We start from the raw sequence: 18,033 nt of genomic DNA, 5'->3' as shown, positions 1-18,033 counted from the left end.
AGTCATTGTTTTAAGTCAGCTCTGACAACTCACTTTTGAACGAGTTCTTAGAAGAAACATTTGATTTTCGAAAAAGGTATTGAAATACGTCTTGAATTTGTGAGTTGTAAGTCATTCCCTAAACTAATGTTGAGGAGAACTCGTTTCTTACATTCACATGAAAAAACTGGTAAAGTTTTTGTAAATTTCGAGACCCGGTAACTAAATAATGAACATCTGTCAATGGCATGACTAAAAGCGTTTATTTCACACTAAGGAACCATTAGATCAAATGAAAGTTGTTAGAAGTTCTATAAGAGTATTGAAAACTCGTTACTTAAAACTTTCATACAGTTATGAAATTTTATTGCTCTCTTTGTGTAGGGTCGCATTTTGAGGTCTCGCTCTGAATCGGTGTCTGCTGCTCCTGGGTCCGAGTCTGGGGTCTTTCGGTCTGTGTGAGTTCTGTCGCATTTTTGCGGCTCAACGCAAATATAATAATAAATTTTGCATATTGCTGTTGCTATTATTTTTCATAAATGAAACTGTTGTCAATGGCCTGGACACCCGCTGCGCATCATCGTGTCATCCTGATGGGTGGTTTGTGGCGACATTGGTGTTGGTGTCCATTTTTGTCACAGAGTCTTTTTTATGATGTGTTTTTGTTTTCGTTACGCTATGGCGAAGAAAGGAGAGAACTCGCAATGCGGTCACTTTATTGTTTTGCTACCTCCCCTTCATTGTCGCTAGATACATGCCACCAGGCCACGACCAGGACTCAGGATACATTCGAAAAGTGGCCAAAAAGCATAGGCTGTGGCTTCTCCGATGGCTATGCCATTGCCATTGCCATTGCCAATGCCGATGCCTTTGGTAACCACGTAATTTGCCGTCTGATGAAGATTTACGACACAAAAGCCACGTTAAATACACACACACACACACACAGAGAGACAAATAAAAGGCACACAGGACATGATGGATGGTCCGGGTATGGAAGAAAAAACGAAAAACTACTTCTTTATAGAGAGAGAGAGAAGAAGAAGAGTAAGTATATTGGCCATAGTTCCCCCTTCTAGCCATTTATGTAAATTTGCCAGGAAAAATTAAGCACAAAATGAAGAGATTTGTCTAGGGTTTATTAGACCAGGCAACATTTTGGCCATACTTATGAAAACAAATATCCTCCAGAGAAGAGAGCACACACACACACACACACACGCACACACACACTTGGCAGAAACTGTCTGTTGTTCTAGCAGTGGGTGGTTGAAATGTGTGGGCGTGGTTGGCGGCTCCTCTCATGTTATGTTGGATATCTGTTTTTAATGGCTACCTCGATTAGATGAAAATGAAAGAGAATTACCCTCTCTCTCTCTCTCTCTCTCTCTCTCTCTGTGTTTTCGCTGACTCTGACTCTTGATTCCTGATTAGCAACTAGAGATGTGGAGGCCATTTTCATCTACATTTTACATCCTGCTGGGCTTCACTTATGAATACTTTTCCTGCTCAATAAATAATTCATGTAGTTCCCTCCCACATTGTCCGGATGGAGTGCCCATGATGTGGTGATGTGGATGCAGACTAGGTGTATGAAATTAATGCATGCAAATGCATATGCCTAACGGTCTACCATCTACATCCACTTAGGCTTGGAGAAATTGCAATTATTGCATAAACAATTTACAAATGTGTTCCACATTTACCAGGGCAATGTTTGCCCAATTCCTAGATATTGTAATTAAACCATATTAGCATATTAATTGTGTCTAATGTGTATACATATGTAAATATCATCAAAAACCAACTATGCCATTAAGACACAATTTTCGAAAATTGAGTTTACAACACAAGATTGAGGGCGGATGGGGATCCCCCTGCTTTAAAATTTATTGATCATAGAATCGTATTTTATTATTATCACACAAAATGTCATCATCATCAATCGTCATCGTCTATCTACAAAACAATGGAGTGAGTGCATTCGAAACAACTTTGAATCGTATTTAGAATAACATTCATTTCCTTTAAATGTTTGCAAAAACGTTTCAGGGCAAACAATTTTAATAAAATACATAAATTCTATATAATTACAAATACTAGTAGTTAGTTAAGATCTTTACTTAAGGCTATGAGTGAGCATTTGTTAGTTTGAAGATGTTTTACTTGAATTTGAATCCATTTTTATCTTAGATATTTGCTGTGGCTTGAAGGACAATATTTTTGTGAACATATAAGAAAATTTAAAGGACATTCAGCTTAGAGTTGGGTAAACATTGCTTCACTTGTTCACTCACCCCATTTGTTCACTTGTTCACTTCACTGCTAAGTTGTTCAATTGTTCACTACATTACTCAGTTGATCAGTTGATCAGTTACTCAGTAAGTATTCTGCATTTTATTTGATAAAAGGATAGATTTTTTAAAACTATTAATAATAATAGAAAAAAGAACAAGAATAATTGCAAGAGGACATGTTCACTTGCTCAGTTTGGTGAACAACTTTATAGTGACTCAATCAACTCTTATCCCTTAAGGACAATACGTTTCAAAATTCTTTCAATGTGAACTAAAATTTGGGAATATACGATTAACGCTTACAATTTGAGCTAGTTAAATTGCTTAGTCTTTGGGCAACTTGGGAGAAGAATTGTATATGTAATTAAATTAGGTATGTAATTAAAGGAATTCTTTACATTTTGGCTAGTTATTTGACTAAACTTTGTTTCAGCTTACTCCAGTTTAATGATGAGCACATGACAGGCATGTTTCTTGTACAACATTAGCGATATGTTGACCAGAAATGGAGCAGCGAGCCAAAACATGCGCGTACCAATGCCCGTGTCCTCACGATGGAAAATCCCTGAAGCAGCCCCACGACCCGTATTGCAGAAGGACTCCTCACAGCACGAGGTGCAGGCATATAATTTGGTGCGTTCACCAATTATGATGCATCCGGGCTCACAGTTGGCCGTACAACGACGATCCAGGGACCACATCTTGGGCGAACTGGTCGAGTTCTCCGTGCTGGTGGTGTACGAGAAACGCTTCACCATGCAGATGAACTCCTCGCCCAGGCATTTCTTCATCAGAGATGTGTCATTGCGGGCAACTACATCCACGCAGGCCTGACCATCGTCCATGGTATCACAGGCATAGCACCACAATTTATTCACCCTCTCAATGGCAGCTGCAGTCCGATGGATATGTCCACCACTGGTCAGGGATGTGCTACTGCTGCTACTACTAGCCGATCCCGAACCAGGTGAACTTGTCCCAGTGACTGAAAGAATTTTTTAAATGATTTATTGATTTTCTTATGGAGAGATAAAAGAGAACTCTCAGTGGGTTACCATTATTGACGCAGGCCGTGAACACAATGGATGAACTGGTCAGCAGGAAGTAGGTTAGTGTCCACAGCAATCTGCACATATTGATTGCCCCTGGACAGGACAATCAAATCCAAACCAAAATGTAACTAAATTTCCACTCAGCGTTTTTTCTTTACCATCTATTGTTTATAAGTTTTGCTAATTTTGCTTGCATCTGACATTCGCCAAATGTCAGATGAGGAAGAGATGAAAAGAGAACCCACACATGCGCAGAAAGGACTCGGAAAAAATACCAAATAAATGTCGTATTTTTTCGTTTTTGGGTCTATCTACGAAAGATCCTTGAAGTGTTTAAAAAAAACTAACTGAAAATCTAAAATTAAAGGAAATTGGCTAGAACTACATATGTATATGCATATGGCCAATATATTTGAATGAACTTGGACATAACAGATCTCCTTATGTAGGAGAATGTTTCTTTAACAAAAACTCCGAAAATTCTTTAAAAGAAACTTGTTTATTTGACTTTTAAGTCATATTGAAGGATATAGAAGTAGCTAAAGACGTGGTAACACATCTTGATCATGGCTTATCATCAAAAGTGGAGAATTATATCTAAACATGGTTGAATGTTGATGAAATTAGTTAACTTGCATTTCTTGGTGTCGGTTCTTACGAATCTGAAGTTAGGTTTTAATATATACCAAAAGAGAGAAAAAGGATTGAGGGAAGTCTATTATCTGTTTATATCTTTTTAATTGGATAATCTTTATGTGGACCATCTTTTACGGTCCTTTAGTTCACTTGCATCAATTAATAATGACATTTATAATTAACAATTGCTTTACGAGTTAAAAAAAATTGAAAAAAATCCATAGGAAACACTTAAAGGGCGTTTTAGAGCTTTACTAACTTTTAACTAAGATGAGATAAGATATTTCTCCAACTTTCATCCGACTTAGCACCTTTATAATGAAACCTTCACTGGAAGGAACCACTCCCTCAATAAGAAAGATCTGTCCAGAGAATTATTCATTTAAATCGAAAATTTTGGCCACAGCCCTATTTAATTCGACAAAGAACAGGAAAAAGAAAAGTATTTAACAAAGAAAAACGAAAGAAATTTTCCAAAACATTAAAAAATTATCTACAATCAGATTTACATTTTCCCACGACTTGATTTGTTTTTGCCTTTTAATCCATTCTAAAGATAATATAAAATGGAGACCATAACTACTTGGAGCTGACTATGAAATTTAGATGTAGCAATTAGATATACTATAGAAATCCACTTAAGAGTAGTACCATCAATATAGACGCAAATACTGCAAGGCCTGACGACTCTGCATGGGATACAATTCACCCACATTATACATGAGGTCGACAATGTGTGTGGGTCTTAGCATACGCCAAGGCATAAATTTCAGAGTCTTCTTATCGCAGTGGACATCCCGCTCAATTTCCACAGGCAGAGGCACTTCGTTGTACAACATGCGGCCATCGATGCTGCGTTGCAAGGTGCTGGGCAGGCCAATCTGATCGGCAAAGCACTTGAAGAGGATGGCCCTTTCGAATTGGCAGCCACTGCGTACCAAGCCCAAGGGTATGAAATTCGTATGATAGATATTACGCAAATCCGTTAGATGACAACGCACTTGGTGCTTGGAGCACTCTTCAGTGGAATTCAGATCCAAAACCGCCAGATTCTCGGACATGACAGCGGCCACAGCCTCGGCTAAGATTTTACTACGTTTGGCCACATTGTCGAAATCGATGTTACGTCGAATTTTATCCGGATTCTCTACCAGTCCATGCATCTAAGACACAAAGTGGAGAGAAATAGAAACATCTTCCTATTCAGCAGCCTCTCTTACTTACGGCTAAAGTTTGATTTAGGGCTTCTAGGTAGGCTGGCAAATTGGGATCGGCTGGACGCTTGGAATAGCACCATTTCTCGTCGCCGCCTCCATGAGCGAATTCCTGCAGACACTGAGATGGCACTGGCACCAAATCATGCTCATCCGCTTCGGGTCGATCAAAATTCACCACTAGCACCGCATCCAATGGCGAACAATCAGAACGTAAAATTTCTTGAAATGAGCGAAAATCTTCAAACTTGTGTCGTGCGACATAAAAATCCTTTCCAGCCGTAATATCCGTAAAGTTCAAACAATTACGTATACAAAACTTCATGGTGGGGCACTTTGACAATATACTCTCAATGGCCGGACCCCAAGTGGATACACAGAAGGCATGTTTCTGGAACAACATTAAGCTAAGGAATGAGACAAAGGACACTTTAAAGTGTTCAATATAATCGGTAGTACTTGATGTCCTTACACTTCCAAGACACCACGATCTATATAGGCATCGATGAACTCATTGAAACGTGTGGTTTGCAAAATGAAATTCGTTACAGCGGTCTTAACCAAATTGGAAAGAGATTTCAGAGCCCGTTTAATGGAGGACACTATATAGTTATTTAGAAGAACAAGCCGGACAGGCTCCTCATCGATTAGGGTGCAAAGACAACGGAAAATATTGTTAACCAATATGGAATGGGCATAGGAACGCTAAATGAACAGGATAATAACTAACAAGGTATCTAATCAGTGGATGAAGTTTGAACCTACCATCAATAGCTGAGCAATTTGTTCGGCTAGAACAGAATGTTGACCCAACACCGATCTGTAGTCGCCGTGCTGAGTGAGACTTTCGATGATGGCCAACAGGGAGAGAATCAAATCGATGGATAATGCCGGCAAACCCTGTTGCAAAGTCGTCGCCATGACGTTAGGTATATCCAGTTGGATCATCTTCTCGGCTGTATCTCGGAATGCTACCGTAAGCAAATGATTTATGAGCTCGGCTCCCTGTTCACGTGTCTTGACGATGACATCCGGTGATTGGACTATGGATAAAAGTTTCTTCATGGCACCATACTCATATTCCGCCACAATTATACGCACTGCATCCGGATAATCGGCCATACGATTGAGACCGAGTAGAACATATGTAGCTGGAGCTGGTTTATTCTCCATTAGACAATCGATAAACATTTGCGTTATTCCCGCATTGTGCATCCTCGAGAGATAATGCGTATACTTGGCTGTCTCGGCGAAAATGGAAATTATCGTGCAACGCAATTCTAGGGGTAAAATATCCAAATTATCCTTAAGACACTCTACAGTCAAATTGAACAGATTTTGTTCGAAAAACAATTTGGTCATCTTCTCCGAACGCAGAGCAGTGGCCAATGCCTCAATGATCTCAACGCCTTCGCTGCCCTGTGGATCCTGACAGAATGCCTTAACCAATTGTTCCAGTACAAAGTAAGCACGATGCATGGGCTGGAATACACTCTGATCACTGGTATCGGCCAGCAGAGTCTTAAGCAATTTGAGGGACGCTTGGCGTATCTCTGGAAACTCACTCGTTATCTCACATATTATGCGATTTATGGGAAAATCCGGCAGTGTGGTAAAGACCAACATCTCCTCAGCACTCTGCACCTGCAGCATGCGATGCAAGGCCTCGATGGAATTGAATACTGTATCTGGATTCTCCGAGTTGACAAAGACAGTTTTGAATTTCTCCAGAAATCCATCATTATCCAAGAGATTTTGGGCTACTTGCGGATCACGGAGACACATATTCACTATATAGGTCAAATATTCAATACAAAAGTCATCGTTCTCCTTCAAATAGAAGGCAAAGGCCACATTCAGTATCTGTTCAGTTTTCTCTGTGTCAAACTCAGTCAAATCTGTTTTATCTATCAGCGTGGTTATCAGATACAAGGCAAAACGTCGTATCAACGTACTCTCTGCATTAATAAAGAAATTTTTATCGAGTAGCAAGTCCAACATTCGATGCTTCTTCAATTCCAAAACATTTTCATCCTGTCGCCTGGCAAATTCCATGATGTGATTGAAAACATTTAACAGAACAGACTCCTCGCTGGAACTGAGCAACAGTAGAGCCGTATCCAGAGTCTTGATTAGTACGTTCAGTTCGGAGAATGATTTCTCCTCGGATTTAGTTCGATCCGGATAACTGGCGCGTGCGTCGTACACGCGTTTCGTAATTCTCGACATGATAATAATTTAAAACTATTACTTTTATTTTTTTGTTGTTATTTCAATAAATTCAAATCATTCTCTAATCTTTTTTTGTTTGTTTGTATTGAAAGCCAAAGCATAGTATTTGAGTTCAATTTGTTAGAGTGTATTTTTTTTTTTGATTTCGAATTGCATATATAAGTACATAATGAGATTCGTTTACATAGGTAAAGTAGGTAAGTATAGGTAGATAGGTTGGTTTTTGATTTGATTTAGGTAAAGGAAACAATGTTTCAAGCAGTGATTGAAGTTTATGTTTTCTCTCTTAGAGTCTAAACGAAATGCTTAAAAAATAGTATATTATTCTCAAAAAAAATAAATGTGTAAGGCATTGGCGGTTTAAACTAATTTTAAATAAAACAAATTGTTTGTTTTGTTTTGTTTGTTGTTCTTTTCTTTAGAGTTTAAGACTCTTTAATTTCTGGGCCGTTGTATGCAGATCCCATTCATGCTCCTGCAAAGCTTCGAAAGCTGACTCCAAGCTGAGTTCATTCTCCTTTTCATCTGATTCCAGCATATTTTGTAATTTGATTAGTTTAATGGATTTGTGGACATCCCAATTGATAAACTCCAATGAGCTTAGACAACGTTGAGGTGTACTCTGCAAAGAAAAATTCAATTAGACGATTAGAATGTTTGCTATGGTATATAAATACTCACCGCCTTGCCCAGAACTTTGACCATTATTCTCACTTCATCCGAATCAACACCACGTTCACATCCCTTGGGCTTCTTATCGGAGAATTCTAGCAAATCCTCACAGCTCACCGAATTGGAATGGGCTAGTCTTGCTGCAGTTGCAGCAAAATATTCCGCCTCCGTTTGGGGTTTTGTAGAAGTTGACGCACTTGTGGCCATAGAATCTCCATTCGTGGTCGCTTGATGACGAGTCATGGCCTGGTTAACCGAAGCTCTGACCTTTTTGAACAAAGCATTGCCAGCCAACTCATTGCCCTGTTCGGTTGATGTGCTGGGCGTCGACTCCTCCGGTTCTGTTTGTTGCGGTGGCTGCTCGATTTTTTTTGTTTCCACATTTAAATTGATCTCACCACCGATCTCTTTGCCCTTGTTATACTCCTCCTTTTGTATGGAAAAGTTATAGAAGCCATCTGTGACATCTGGCGACTGTAAAATGCTTTCCTTGCTGATATCCGCTTCCAGTATGGACTCGAATTGCAGCGAAGCACTGTCGACTGTCAGACCAGCTGCATCAGCCGGCATAAGCTTGTCCAGATTTTGATAGGTATGCGATGCATCAATGGATCCTGTCATTTTGGGCATATTCTCATATTCTCGTTCCGCCGGGCCGCTAGGTCTTCGTACAGCGGCCACCACTTCAATGGGTCTGCCCGCTGTTTGCATTTGTGGTTGCTCCTGCTGTGGGCTCCTTGCACCATGGTTATCCAAACCACTTGCCGTCTCCGTTTCACCAAAATCTGTGAGTTTACTCAGAGTACGCTGCAGTCCATTGGCTGGTATAATCAATGGATATTTTCTCACATGCCTCTTGGTACTGGTTTTCACCTGCTTTTTACCCTCACGCGGTGGCAAAGGTATGGGATTCGATGGCTCCGAGGAGTCCGCATCAGGAAATTTATATCTCATACTGTTATTGGCAGTATGAGTCATATAGCTGGGACTTTCACAGGCTTCTGTTGGTGTGGACAACAATTCATCCCCACCATCATCTGCAAATCTCTGTCTACTCAGTTTGGCCAACTCAGCTTTACGTACTCTCTGTGCCGCAGATCCTCTGGTGGGCAAGGTCATTGGTCTCGATTGAATGGCTGCCGATGTTTGATGGTTCAGGGATTGCAAATCAAATTCATCAGTGTCCATGTGACGCATCAAAGTGGCCGCTGGACTGGGTCCTATATCGAGCATATTTTTACGCTCAATCAGGCTATTGTAGGCTTCCAATCCTTCTTTGCCTATTAGAGACTAAAAGAAAGATAAACGAAAACAAAAAAAAACACAATAAAATCATAAACAAAAAGGGAAATTAACTTAAACAAAGGTTAAAAACTATAAAATGAGCGTAATATGACATTTCTTTTTGTTCTTTATTGAATCCCTTTAAATATGCACAACATTTCATTTCAATATTTGTTTTAGTTTTTGATTACCAATAAACTTATCTTTTTGTTTTATTCTTTTTTTGTATAGATAATACTTGAGTAAATTTAGTTATTTTGACGGGTTGAAACGCTTCGAACGCATAGTTTAGAATGTTTGTTTTTTGTTTTTTAAGTATGTATATAATTTTAATGTGTATATATATAATATATATAATTTTTTTGTAGTTGTATATAATGTTTAGATTATTTATATAAATGCATAGAATGCGAAAATCTTGTTTTTTTAGTTTGGTTTTTTTTTTTTTTTAATTTCTTAGTAAGGTTATAAAAAATTTGTTTTTTTGTTTTTTTTTTTTTTTTGTTGTTTAATTCAATTTGTTGTTGGTTATAAGCAAATATTTGTTTTTAGTTTTGTCTTCAATTTGTTGTTTTAGAGAGAATCTCATTAGTGAGTAAGATAGAGAGAGAGAGAGTCGTCTCATACTTAATATTGAAAGAGAGGCAAATCCTCATTAGCTTAAATGCCTTTTTGTTTTCTTTTAATTAAAGTTTTTTTGGTGTTGGTGTTTCTTCACGTTTTGGTAGTTTTTGTTGGTTTAGCTATTGTTTAACATTTGATTTGGTTTTTTTGTCTTTTTTTTTTTTTTTTGGTTTACTTTAAGTTTAGTAAAAAATGCAAGCATAAGGATATGGCACATAACACAGATTGCATCATATGTACGTCAAGTTGTATCTCTGATGTGTGGACAAGTTTTTGTTTGATGGATGTTTTCTTTAAAGGATTGTCAACAGTTTTATATGGTTGTCTGTTAGTGTGTGTGTGTGTGTGTGCAAGGATGTGGATGACTGTTGTATGTCTTCCTATGTGTGTGTGTGTGTAAGAACTAAAATCTTTATGAATTTTTTCTTTTATATAGCCTTTCGTTCTGTTTTCAGTTACCCTGTTCGATTCGAGTGTCCCTTTTGAATTTTGAGTTTAATTTTTTTTGTAATTAGTTGAATGAAGGGATAAATGAGCCCTTTTATTTAGAGTAGTGAGTACATAATACTGTTTCCCGCCAACCAAGCTCTTGGAGTAGTAATTAGGATAATGTGTGAAAAAACTTTCTATTTTAATACCCTTGTATTGGAATCGTTACAAAACACTTTCTTTTGGCAACATTTCTATGTTTGTATAGTTTGTATATCTATCTATCCTAGTCCCATATACCATTCCTTCACTCAAGCAGATCCTTTGCAAGGGTATTCACAAATATTTCAATCTCATTTAAATATGTTTTTTGTCTATTTTTTTTTTTTTGGAAGCCATTTTTCTTTTTCTGTTTCGAGTTTCTAGTTTTTTCTTTTCCTTTCACTAGATTTATACAAAAAAATTGATTATGGACATTACAAAAAATCGTTTCGAGAACTTTACTACAAAAAATTTCATCTTTTTCTGCGAATATTTTGTTTTTTTTTTTTTGTGTTTGGTTCAACTATTTTAATTTGTTTATTGTTTGGTTTTGTTTTGTTGTTTGCTAAGGAGGCAAAAATCTTTCATCATTATTATCATTGCTGAGAGGTCTTCGGTGTTTTCTTATCTTCTTTTCTCTTGGTTTAATGTTTTTGTTTTTGTTTTGTTTTTTTTGTTTCAGTTAAGGCACACTCTCTCATTGTTTTTTTTTTTTTTTTTTTTTTTGATTTTGGCTGTAAATACTTCTACAATTTACTTTTCGACCCAACACACACACACCATCACCCCATCGACACACACCCACACAAACACATCCTGGATCCTGGTGGTCCTTTAATCCGATAAAACATTGCCGAACAGTAAATTGAGAACATATTTCAGCATTTTCCTTAGTTATGGAGCCGGACTAGGCGGTATACGCGGCGTAGTTGTAGTCGACGCTGTCGCATTATGATATTCTCGACGAAATTGAAATTCATCACCGCTCTCCGTGCTCGAGGATGATGATGAATCGCTAGAATTAGCTTGCCCAGTTCTACCTGGTGTTATAATCGATGTGGAAGTATTTTGTTGTGGCTGTTGCCTCCATACGGAGGCGTGTATCTTCTCCGGCCAATGGAACTCGGTTGGTCTTTGAGGTTTTTCCATTACCTGCTTAACTTCTTCGGGTGAGCTGCCTACAAAATTGGTTGATGTGGGACTTTTACCAGTTAAACGACTTATATCAAATTCATGTAAAGCTGCGGCAGTTGCTGCTGTTCCCCCTGCGCTTAGAGGACGGAGGTGGCCATTGCCGTTGGCAGAAGAGGATCCGGAATCGGGGCCATTTAGCATATAACTGGTGGATTTCACTTGATTTAAATAGCCACCGCCGGCACCAATTGCATTGTAATTGTTGCCTGGACCACGACCACCAAAGTCATAGATACGTTCATCATAATGGAATGGCTCATAGATGCCACCAACTCCTCCTGCCAGCGCTCCACCTCCTCTGTAGAAACTCCTTCGTTGATTACCCAAATTGTAGTGAGGAGCCGACTTAATGCTCGAATTGGAGCCATAGATTTGTCTTGGCGATATGATAATAGGCTCATCTTGACAAGCGGATTGCACCTGACGATTAAGACCCATGCGACGACGTCGGCTCAATGAACCACCCGAACGTATATCGCATTCAGAACGAGCCAAACTAGGCTTACAATTGGCTTCTTCCCCGCTTGACGAACTCGAGTCTAGAGTCATGGGATTGTAGCTAAGTCTACGCAAGGTTCTAGCCCGTATGGAGCGAGGCTTATATGAGGCCGAGCGACGCGGCTGTGTTCCTTGCTGCAAGTGACGTGATTTTACACGCTGTTGTTGTTGTTGCTGCTGCTGCTGTTGTTGTTGCTGCTGGTGTTGATGATGCTTTTGTAGCTGGGGTTGTGGTTCAGATAAAACCGGTGAATTAATTGGTTGGAAGCTCTCATTAAACGACGTGGAACGCTGACGATAGCGATAAACTGAACTCTGACTCGCATTTAATGCCGATTTAATGGGTGAGGCATTGGCCAACAATTGCTTGGCATGGCCAAAACGTTCATAGCCCAGTTCATCTCTCAAACTGAGCACAGGCGGTGCACTAAACAGCAAAGCTTCACTCTTGATGGGAAAATAACTTTCCATTTCACGCTCCTGCGGACTATAGCTGGACTTTTGACTACTCCTTCGAGATAGGGATATGTTTGTATCTCTCGAAGCGAACCCCGTATCTGGAGTGCTTGATCTCTTGTCCTCCAGTGCCGCCCGACTACTGCTGCTATTCTGTTCGTTCTGTGTCAGACTAGAAGCTAAATTTAGTTGAGCCTGATTGTGCATATACTGCAAATGTTTATCCAAATGGCTGGTGGCAGCATTGAAATCAAACATAGTCTGTACCCCATTGCTATAGCTATAGACAGCCGAAGCGGATTTGAGGCTGGCTGTGGTAACAGCACTGCTTATGCCACCATCATCCATGCTCAGCAATTGCTGATGCTGCAACTGAGCCGACGAGGACAATTGATCATTGAGCAGTGTATCATTCGAATCACTCTTATCCAATTCCGTGTACGTGTGCATAAAATCCAAATTAAGTGCTTTTAATGTATTCTCAATATCCATAATGTTTTCATTGATACTATTGCTGCCGGGTGCCGCCGCCGATGACCCCGCTGCCGTCGTTGCTGTTGACTGTTCCAAGTTCAAGGGTCGAGTAAGAATTTCTCTTGACTTTTCAAATAGAAAATCTGAACTTTCCTTATCGAATATGGGAATACGCAAGTCCGAGTTGTTTTTTATTTCGCTCAGTGAACGAAAACGCTATATCAAAAAATAAATGAACCAACAAGGAGGAGGAAAAATGCAAAACGAAATCGGAACCAACCAAAAAACCAATAAAAAATTATAGGAAAACAAAGGAAATGAAGGAATTGTACATAAATGCAGAGAACAAATAGAAAAAGATATATAGAAAATTAGAAATTGCTTTTAAAAACTTGCAAAGAACAAAGTTGGTGCTAATAGGTTATCTATTGGGCTTAGTCACCTGTATATCCGGAATACTCTGCAGTTCTTCAGTAAAATTCTTCTTCTTGGAATAGGGTGAACTATGTTGACCATTACCACCGCCTTGAGTGGATGAATTTGGCGTATGATTGTTGCCACTTGCAGAGCTGGCCTTGTCACCGCCTCCACCACTTGTGCTGCTGCTGCTTCCCCCGCTGAGATGTGGAAAGCGAAAACTAAATTTACGCTTTGGACTGTGCATGGTGGGCGTGTGATCCAGAACCAAATCAATCATAGATCTAAACAGAAAATGAGAAAAAATTAAAGGAACTTTCCAATCTCTATCACGCTCACTCCCTTACCTGGCACTTATTTCATTTGCCATATCAATGGCATGATTCAATATTTTTTCATCCTTAACCGAAATTGGTTTAACTGTTCCTCCAGATGATGATGATGAGTGTTTCTTTTTGGACAGTGTTGTGAGCAAACCATGACCATGTCCACCGCCATGTTTATTGCCATTACTATCACCTGATCGGCTAGAGCATTTCGCTGCTGACAATTCAGTAAATTCATTTTTTCCATTGGCCTGTTCAAATCCTGGCGATTTGGATCCACTAATTGAACCAAACATTGAGTTTATCTCATCCATTAGCGAAGGTCCAAAATCAAGTTTATCTGTGGCTATCTCATCATCGGATATCTCATGATATTCATGAGGATCTGATGGAGTACTGCGCCAGTGATTGCCACTTTGACCATTATTGTTCTGCAAGGCGAATGCCATTTGCTGTTCGTCCAGCTTGAAGGGATTGGTATTGGTCGTTTGAAAATCAAACGAACTCTGACCATTTTGTGAGGCTATTAATTTGGGTGTATGCTCCGTGGAGGGTATAAAAGTAGGATTCATTGAATTGGCTCCATCGGGAAAATAACCACTGGCAGTCTGTAGTGAATCTGGGCTGGTGGGCGTGGGGGGTAGCAGGAGAGGAGTTTGCTCTATATCCTCCGACGGTTTGTACGGGGTCACAATCTGCTTGGGCACATGATTGTACTAAAACAGAAGGAATATTTTGCTTATATAACAATAGGAGAGATTAATGTTATTTTACTTACATTCTGAGAGCTTCCCAAAAAGGCAATGTCGCCAAAAGTAGCTCCATCTATTCCCACATGTCCAGTGTGCTTGAAATCATTTTGTGGCTTGGAAATCATTTCGGTGCGTAGTTTTCTTTTACTTATGCGATGATCGCTCACACGGCTACCAAATGAATCCCGACTGGAAGCTGGGCACATTGCCGGTAAGCCCTCCAAGAAGGCAACCGTATTTGAGGGATTAAAGTAACCCGTTTTACCCGTGCTCAGAACGCCCTTCCAGAAGGGTGTTCCTGTATTACGATCCAGGACACTTATAATATCACCCTGGCGATACATTAAATGATCCTTTTTGGCCTCCAGGCAATTTACCACTGCCTTCAATTGTTCCGGCTTCATGTCAGGCAATTGTTCATAGATTTCATTAAATTTCGGACGCTTGGCAGGATCATCCTGCCAGCATTTCATCATTAGAGTATAATATTCACTGGGGCAACAATCTGGTTGCTCTAATCGTTGATAATTTGGAGCATCGATGGCCTCCAGTATTTGCAATCCTGTTAGAGCAGCCCAAGGTTGGAAACCATACGAGAACATCTCCCACAAACACACTCCATAAGCCCACACATCCGAGGAGTTGGTGAAGCGAAGATAATTGATACATTCCGGAGCACACCAGGCAATGGGCAGTTTTAGATTTACATTAAAATTGGTTTTGTAATAATCTTTGCCCACGCCCAAAGCTCGAGATAAACCGAAATCCGAAATTTTCACTTTATCCTTGCTAAACACCAAAATATTGCGGGCCGCCAGATCACGATGAATAAGTCGCTTCTGTTCCAAATATCGCATGCCATTACAGATCTGTAGGGCGAACTCACAGAGCGTGGGTATGGTAAGGAATGAGACGCGTAGACCAGCATCCTTAAGGACTTCGAGTAGGGAGCGTAAATGCGCTAGCTCAGTGACTAGCATTAAGGAATCTGTGGCCAGGACAACACCATAAAGACGAACAATATTCTCATGCTCAATGGAATGCATTATAGCTGCCTCCTTCAAGAATTCCATGGGATTCGATTGCATTCGCTCGCGACACAGACATTTGATGGCCACTTGTATCTGGAAGTGAATTAAATTATTGTGAAATATGTTGATATTATTAGGTGTAGACGCTTACCCTCTCACTGCCATTCGTCCAGACGCCCTGCTGGACTATGCCAAACTCCCCAGTGCCCAATTGCTTGTTTACACTAATGGCATCCGCCGGGATTATATGCTTATTATTGGGCACTTTGCTAGGTGAATTGATGCCAAATTCACTGCTACCACTGGCCAATGGTATGGCTCCTGCTCCACCTGAAGCACTGCCATCTGTCGATAACTGTGTAGTGCCATCTCCTGCATTTTCACCGCCCCGCTTCGTAATCATCATCGGTATGGAGGGAGCCTGCAGCAGACGCTTAATCTTGCTGAGGTAACTGTGAGGGAAATGCTTTTCATAGTATTTACGCAGTCTTCGGATTTCCGGTCTCGAGAGGCCAATGAAACGTAAATCCTCATCCGTTGCATATTTAAATTGAGCTGCATTCGTTATTTTCAATTCGTTTCTGTTGTTCGGGTGTGGGGGAAAGGGAGAAAAAAGCAATTAGCATTGAATGGGATGAGACCTCAGATCTGAAATGTGTTCCACTTACTTAATGGCATTGTAGTACTGTTGCAGTTCGGACTCGGTGAGGAATTCGTATAAATCAATTTGTGGATACTCTGGACAAAATATATAAATAAAAATAAACAGATTAAAATCTTTTCGAGTATAAATAGATGTATATATATTGCTTAGTATACACTCATATGAATATAGACAAAACTACCACACAAATAAGCAAACAAATAACCCAAACATTCCCATTATCTGACCTTACAGGAGCGGAACAGGGCTATAGAGTTTCATGCATACTCGTAGACAATTATATTTTTATTTCAAAATAATTAATGTGGAATTGGTAATCGTGTGCATTGTCAATCGTGTTGGCCAATTCAAATTGTACAGCATTTTCTCCCAAGCGGAAGAAAAATCATACATGACATTCACTTACAAATAGAAAATCAAATTCTGATTAGAATGAGTGGGATACATGAAATCTAATCGTACTTGAACGGTTTCAAGTATCATTTAAAGTTAAGTGGACAAAAGAGAGAATACAAAGTTGTAATTCAATAGCATGGAATAATTTTGGGAGAGTTTTAAGTTTCATTTCGTATACCTTTGTACAAAGTGATTCTAATTAGAAGGTCACTGAAGTACTTTCGAACGGTTTGAGTGTTTCTTTTCTATTTTTCTAGTAAAGAGCCGGCTTTTCACTTGAATGCATGCCTGACTTCATTCCATTCCATCCCACAGATGGCTATTGAAGACGCCAACGCGCAATATTCATTTCCTTTCCTCGTTCTAAAGTGATTTAATTTCTCCAAAAATATGTGTATACCTACATACATATATGTATATACATATAAATATCTGGTTCCAAAATGAAAATATCTTCTCTTTATGCCTAAAAGTTCCGTTTTCCGTTGACACTTCCCCCTGCCTTACCTCATAGCCTTCTCGCCGCCCACACACACGCCCAGAGGAGGGAGATTGACACAGAATTCAGATTGGTTTTGCCGCTGCTGTTGCTGCACCCGCATTTGTCATCCGCCTTTGTAGCTCCCCCCACCACTGTCCCGTTGCTGTCACCTTTCAAGCCCATTCCCATTGTGTGGCCTGTTTGTGCAAGAAAAAAAGGAAACACAAGCAACACATGTATGCAGACACACACACACATGTGTAAATGTGTACACAAATTGCTGATAATGAGACTTTGTTGAAGAGCCCTTCACCCCACATCCCGGACATAATGTCGACTGTAACGGGATTTGCAATTTGAGTCATCGGTTTTCATTTGCTTTTCCTTCATTTATGAAGTAAAACTTAAAAAAAAATTAATTGGGCTTTCCCGCAGGATTACGGCTTGTCCTTGAAATCGCAAAATAAAATCGATCGGGCAATACACACCAACATAAAACACTAACACACATATTCTTGTATATGTATGTACATACATACATACATAGCCACTATTATACGTAGTGGCATTGCGGGGAAAAAACCTTGTTATTACTTATTTTCCATTCATTTTTCACTTTCAGCTACTTTTCCACTCACCACTCGAAGCTGTAGGTAAACTTTTCCGCTTTTTAATTTATTTTTAAGTCAAACTTACCCATTTTCTTATGGCCTGTGCGTCTGCATTGTTTTTTTTTGTTATTTTTTTTTGCTGCAATCAGTTTATTAGTGTGACCAGACCGAAATGGTGGAAAATCCCTTATTATATTTTTAGTGTGCAAAAATGCAGTTCGAATTTCAAATCTTTTTTTTTTTTTTTTTTTGTATTTCATAGAATTGAATTA

The 18,033-nt window shown here is 39.5% G+C and overlaps 3 protein-coding genes across 5 annotated transcripts; all 3 read right to left on the bottom strand.

Moving 5' to 3' along the window:
* Positions 1-1,815: 1,815 nt before the first annotated feature.
* LOC137577269 (uncharacterized) lies at positions 1,816-3,512 on the bottom strand. The gene is made up of 2 exons (XM_068290693.1): positions 3,332-3,512; positions 1,816-3,261 (listed from the first exon to the last, which is right to left on the bottom strand). The coding sequence occupies exons 1-2, from the start codon at positions 3,408-3,410 to the stop codon at positions 2,711-2,713; spliced, it is 630 nt and encodes a 209-aa protein (XP_068146794.1). The 5' UTR covers positions 3,411-3,512; the 3' UTR covers positions 1,816-2,710.
* A 985-nt stretch (positions 3,513-4,497) lies between these two features.
* On the bottom strand, positions 4,498-7,490 carry LOC137577543 (uncharacterized). 2 transcript variants are annotated; one of them, XM_068291035.1, is made up of 5 exons: positions 5,944-7,490; positions 5,651-5,883; positions 5,189-5,585; positions 4,616-5,127; positions 4,536-4,557 (listed from the first exon to the last, which is right to left on the bottom strand). In XM_068291035.1, exons 1-4 carry the CDS (start codon positions 7,405-7,407, stop codon positions 4,618-4,620), a joined length of 2,604 nt encoding a protein of 867 aa, XP_068147136.1. In that variant the 5' UTR covers positions 7,408-7,490; the 3' UTR covers positions 4,536-4,557; positions 4,616-4,617. The 2 variants fall into 2 exon arrangements, with proteins under 2 accessions (XP_068147135.1, XP_068147136.1); XM_068291034.1 differs by having other exon boundaries at positions 4,498-5,127.
* A 25-nt stretch (positions 7,491-7,515) lies between these two features.
* Ack-like (activated Cdc42 kinase-like) lies at positions 7,516-17,927 on the bottom strand. Of its 2 annotated transcripts, XM_068291032.1 has the most exons (8): positions 17,847-17,926; positions 16,278-16,347; positions 15,761-16,190; positions 14,605-15,702; positions 13,848-14,542; positions 13,526-13,784; positions 8,092-9,372; positions 7,516-8,032 (listed from the first exon to the last, which is right to left on the bottom strand). In XM_068291032.1, exons 1-8 carry the CDS (start codon positions 17,848-17,850, stop codon positions 7,829-7,831), a joined length of 4,041 nt encoding a protein of 1,346 aa, XP_068147133.1. In that variant the 5' UTR covers positions 17,851-17,926; the 3' UTR covers positions 7,516-7,828. The 2 variants fall into 2 exon arrangements, with proteins under 2 accessions (XP_068147133.1, XP_068147132.1); XM_068291031.1 differs by lacking the exons at positions 7,516-8,032; positions 8,092-9,372 and adding an exon at positions 10,278-13,299 and having other exon boundaries at positions 17,847-17,927.
* Between the last annotated feature and the right edge of the window lie 106 nt (positions 17,928-18,033).

The sequence above is a fragment of the Drosophila tropicalis genome, unplaced genomic scaffold, assembly GCF_018151085.1.
Source record: "Drosophila tropicalis isolate 14030-0801.00 unplaced genomic scaffold, ASM1815108v1 contig_593, whole genome shotgun sequence".
Classification (NCBI taxonomy): Eukaryota; Metazoa; Arthropoda; class Insecta; order Diptera; family Drosophilidae; genus Drosophila; species Drosophila tropicalis.
This window is presented reverse-complemented; position numbering and strand designations above follow the sequence as displayed.

Excerpts from the sequence above, each read along its gene's own strand:
- LOC137577543 (XM_068291034.1), bottom strand. The coding sequence starts at position 7,407 with ATGTCGAGAATTACGAAACGCGTGTACGACGCACGCGCCAGTTATCCG. Across the intron at positions 5,586-5,650 it reads GATCGTGGTGTCTTGGAAGT|CTTAATGTTGTTCCAGAAAC; the intron begins GTAAGGACATCA and ends CTCATTCCTTAG. Across the intron at positions 5,128-5,188 it reads CCCTAAATCAAACTTTAGCC|ATGCATGGACTGGTAGAGAA; the intron begins GTAAGTAAGAGA and ends TTTGTGTCTTAG.
- LOC137577269 (XM_068290693.1), bottom strand. The coding sequence starts at position 3,410 with ATGTGCAGATTGCTGTGGACACTAACCTACTTCCTGCTGACCAGTTCA. Across the intron at positions 3,262-3,331 it reads CACGGCCTGCGTCAATAATG|TCACTGGGACAAGTTCACCT; the intron begins GTAACCCACTGA and ends AAATTCTTTCAG.
- Ack-like (XM_068291031.1), bottom strand. Across the intron at positions 16,191-16,277 it reads CAGTACTACAATGCCATTAA|AAACGAATTGAAAATAACGA; the intron begins GTAAGTGGAACA and ends CCCGAACAACAG. Across the intron at positions 13,785-13,847 it reads GCAAATGAAATAAGTGCCAG|ATCTATGATTGATTTGGTTC; the intron begins GTAAGGGAGTGA and ends TTTTCTGTTTAG.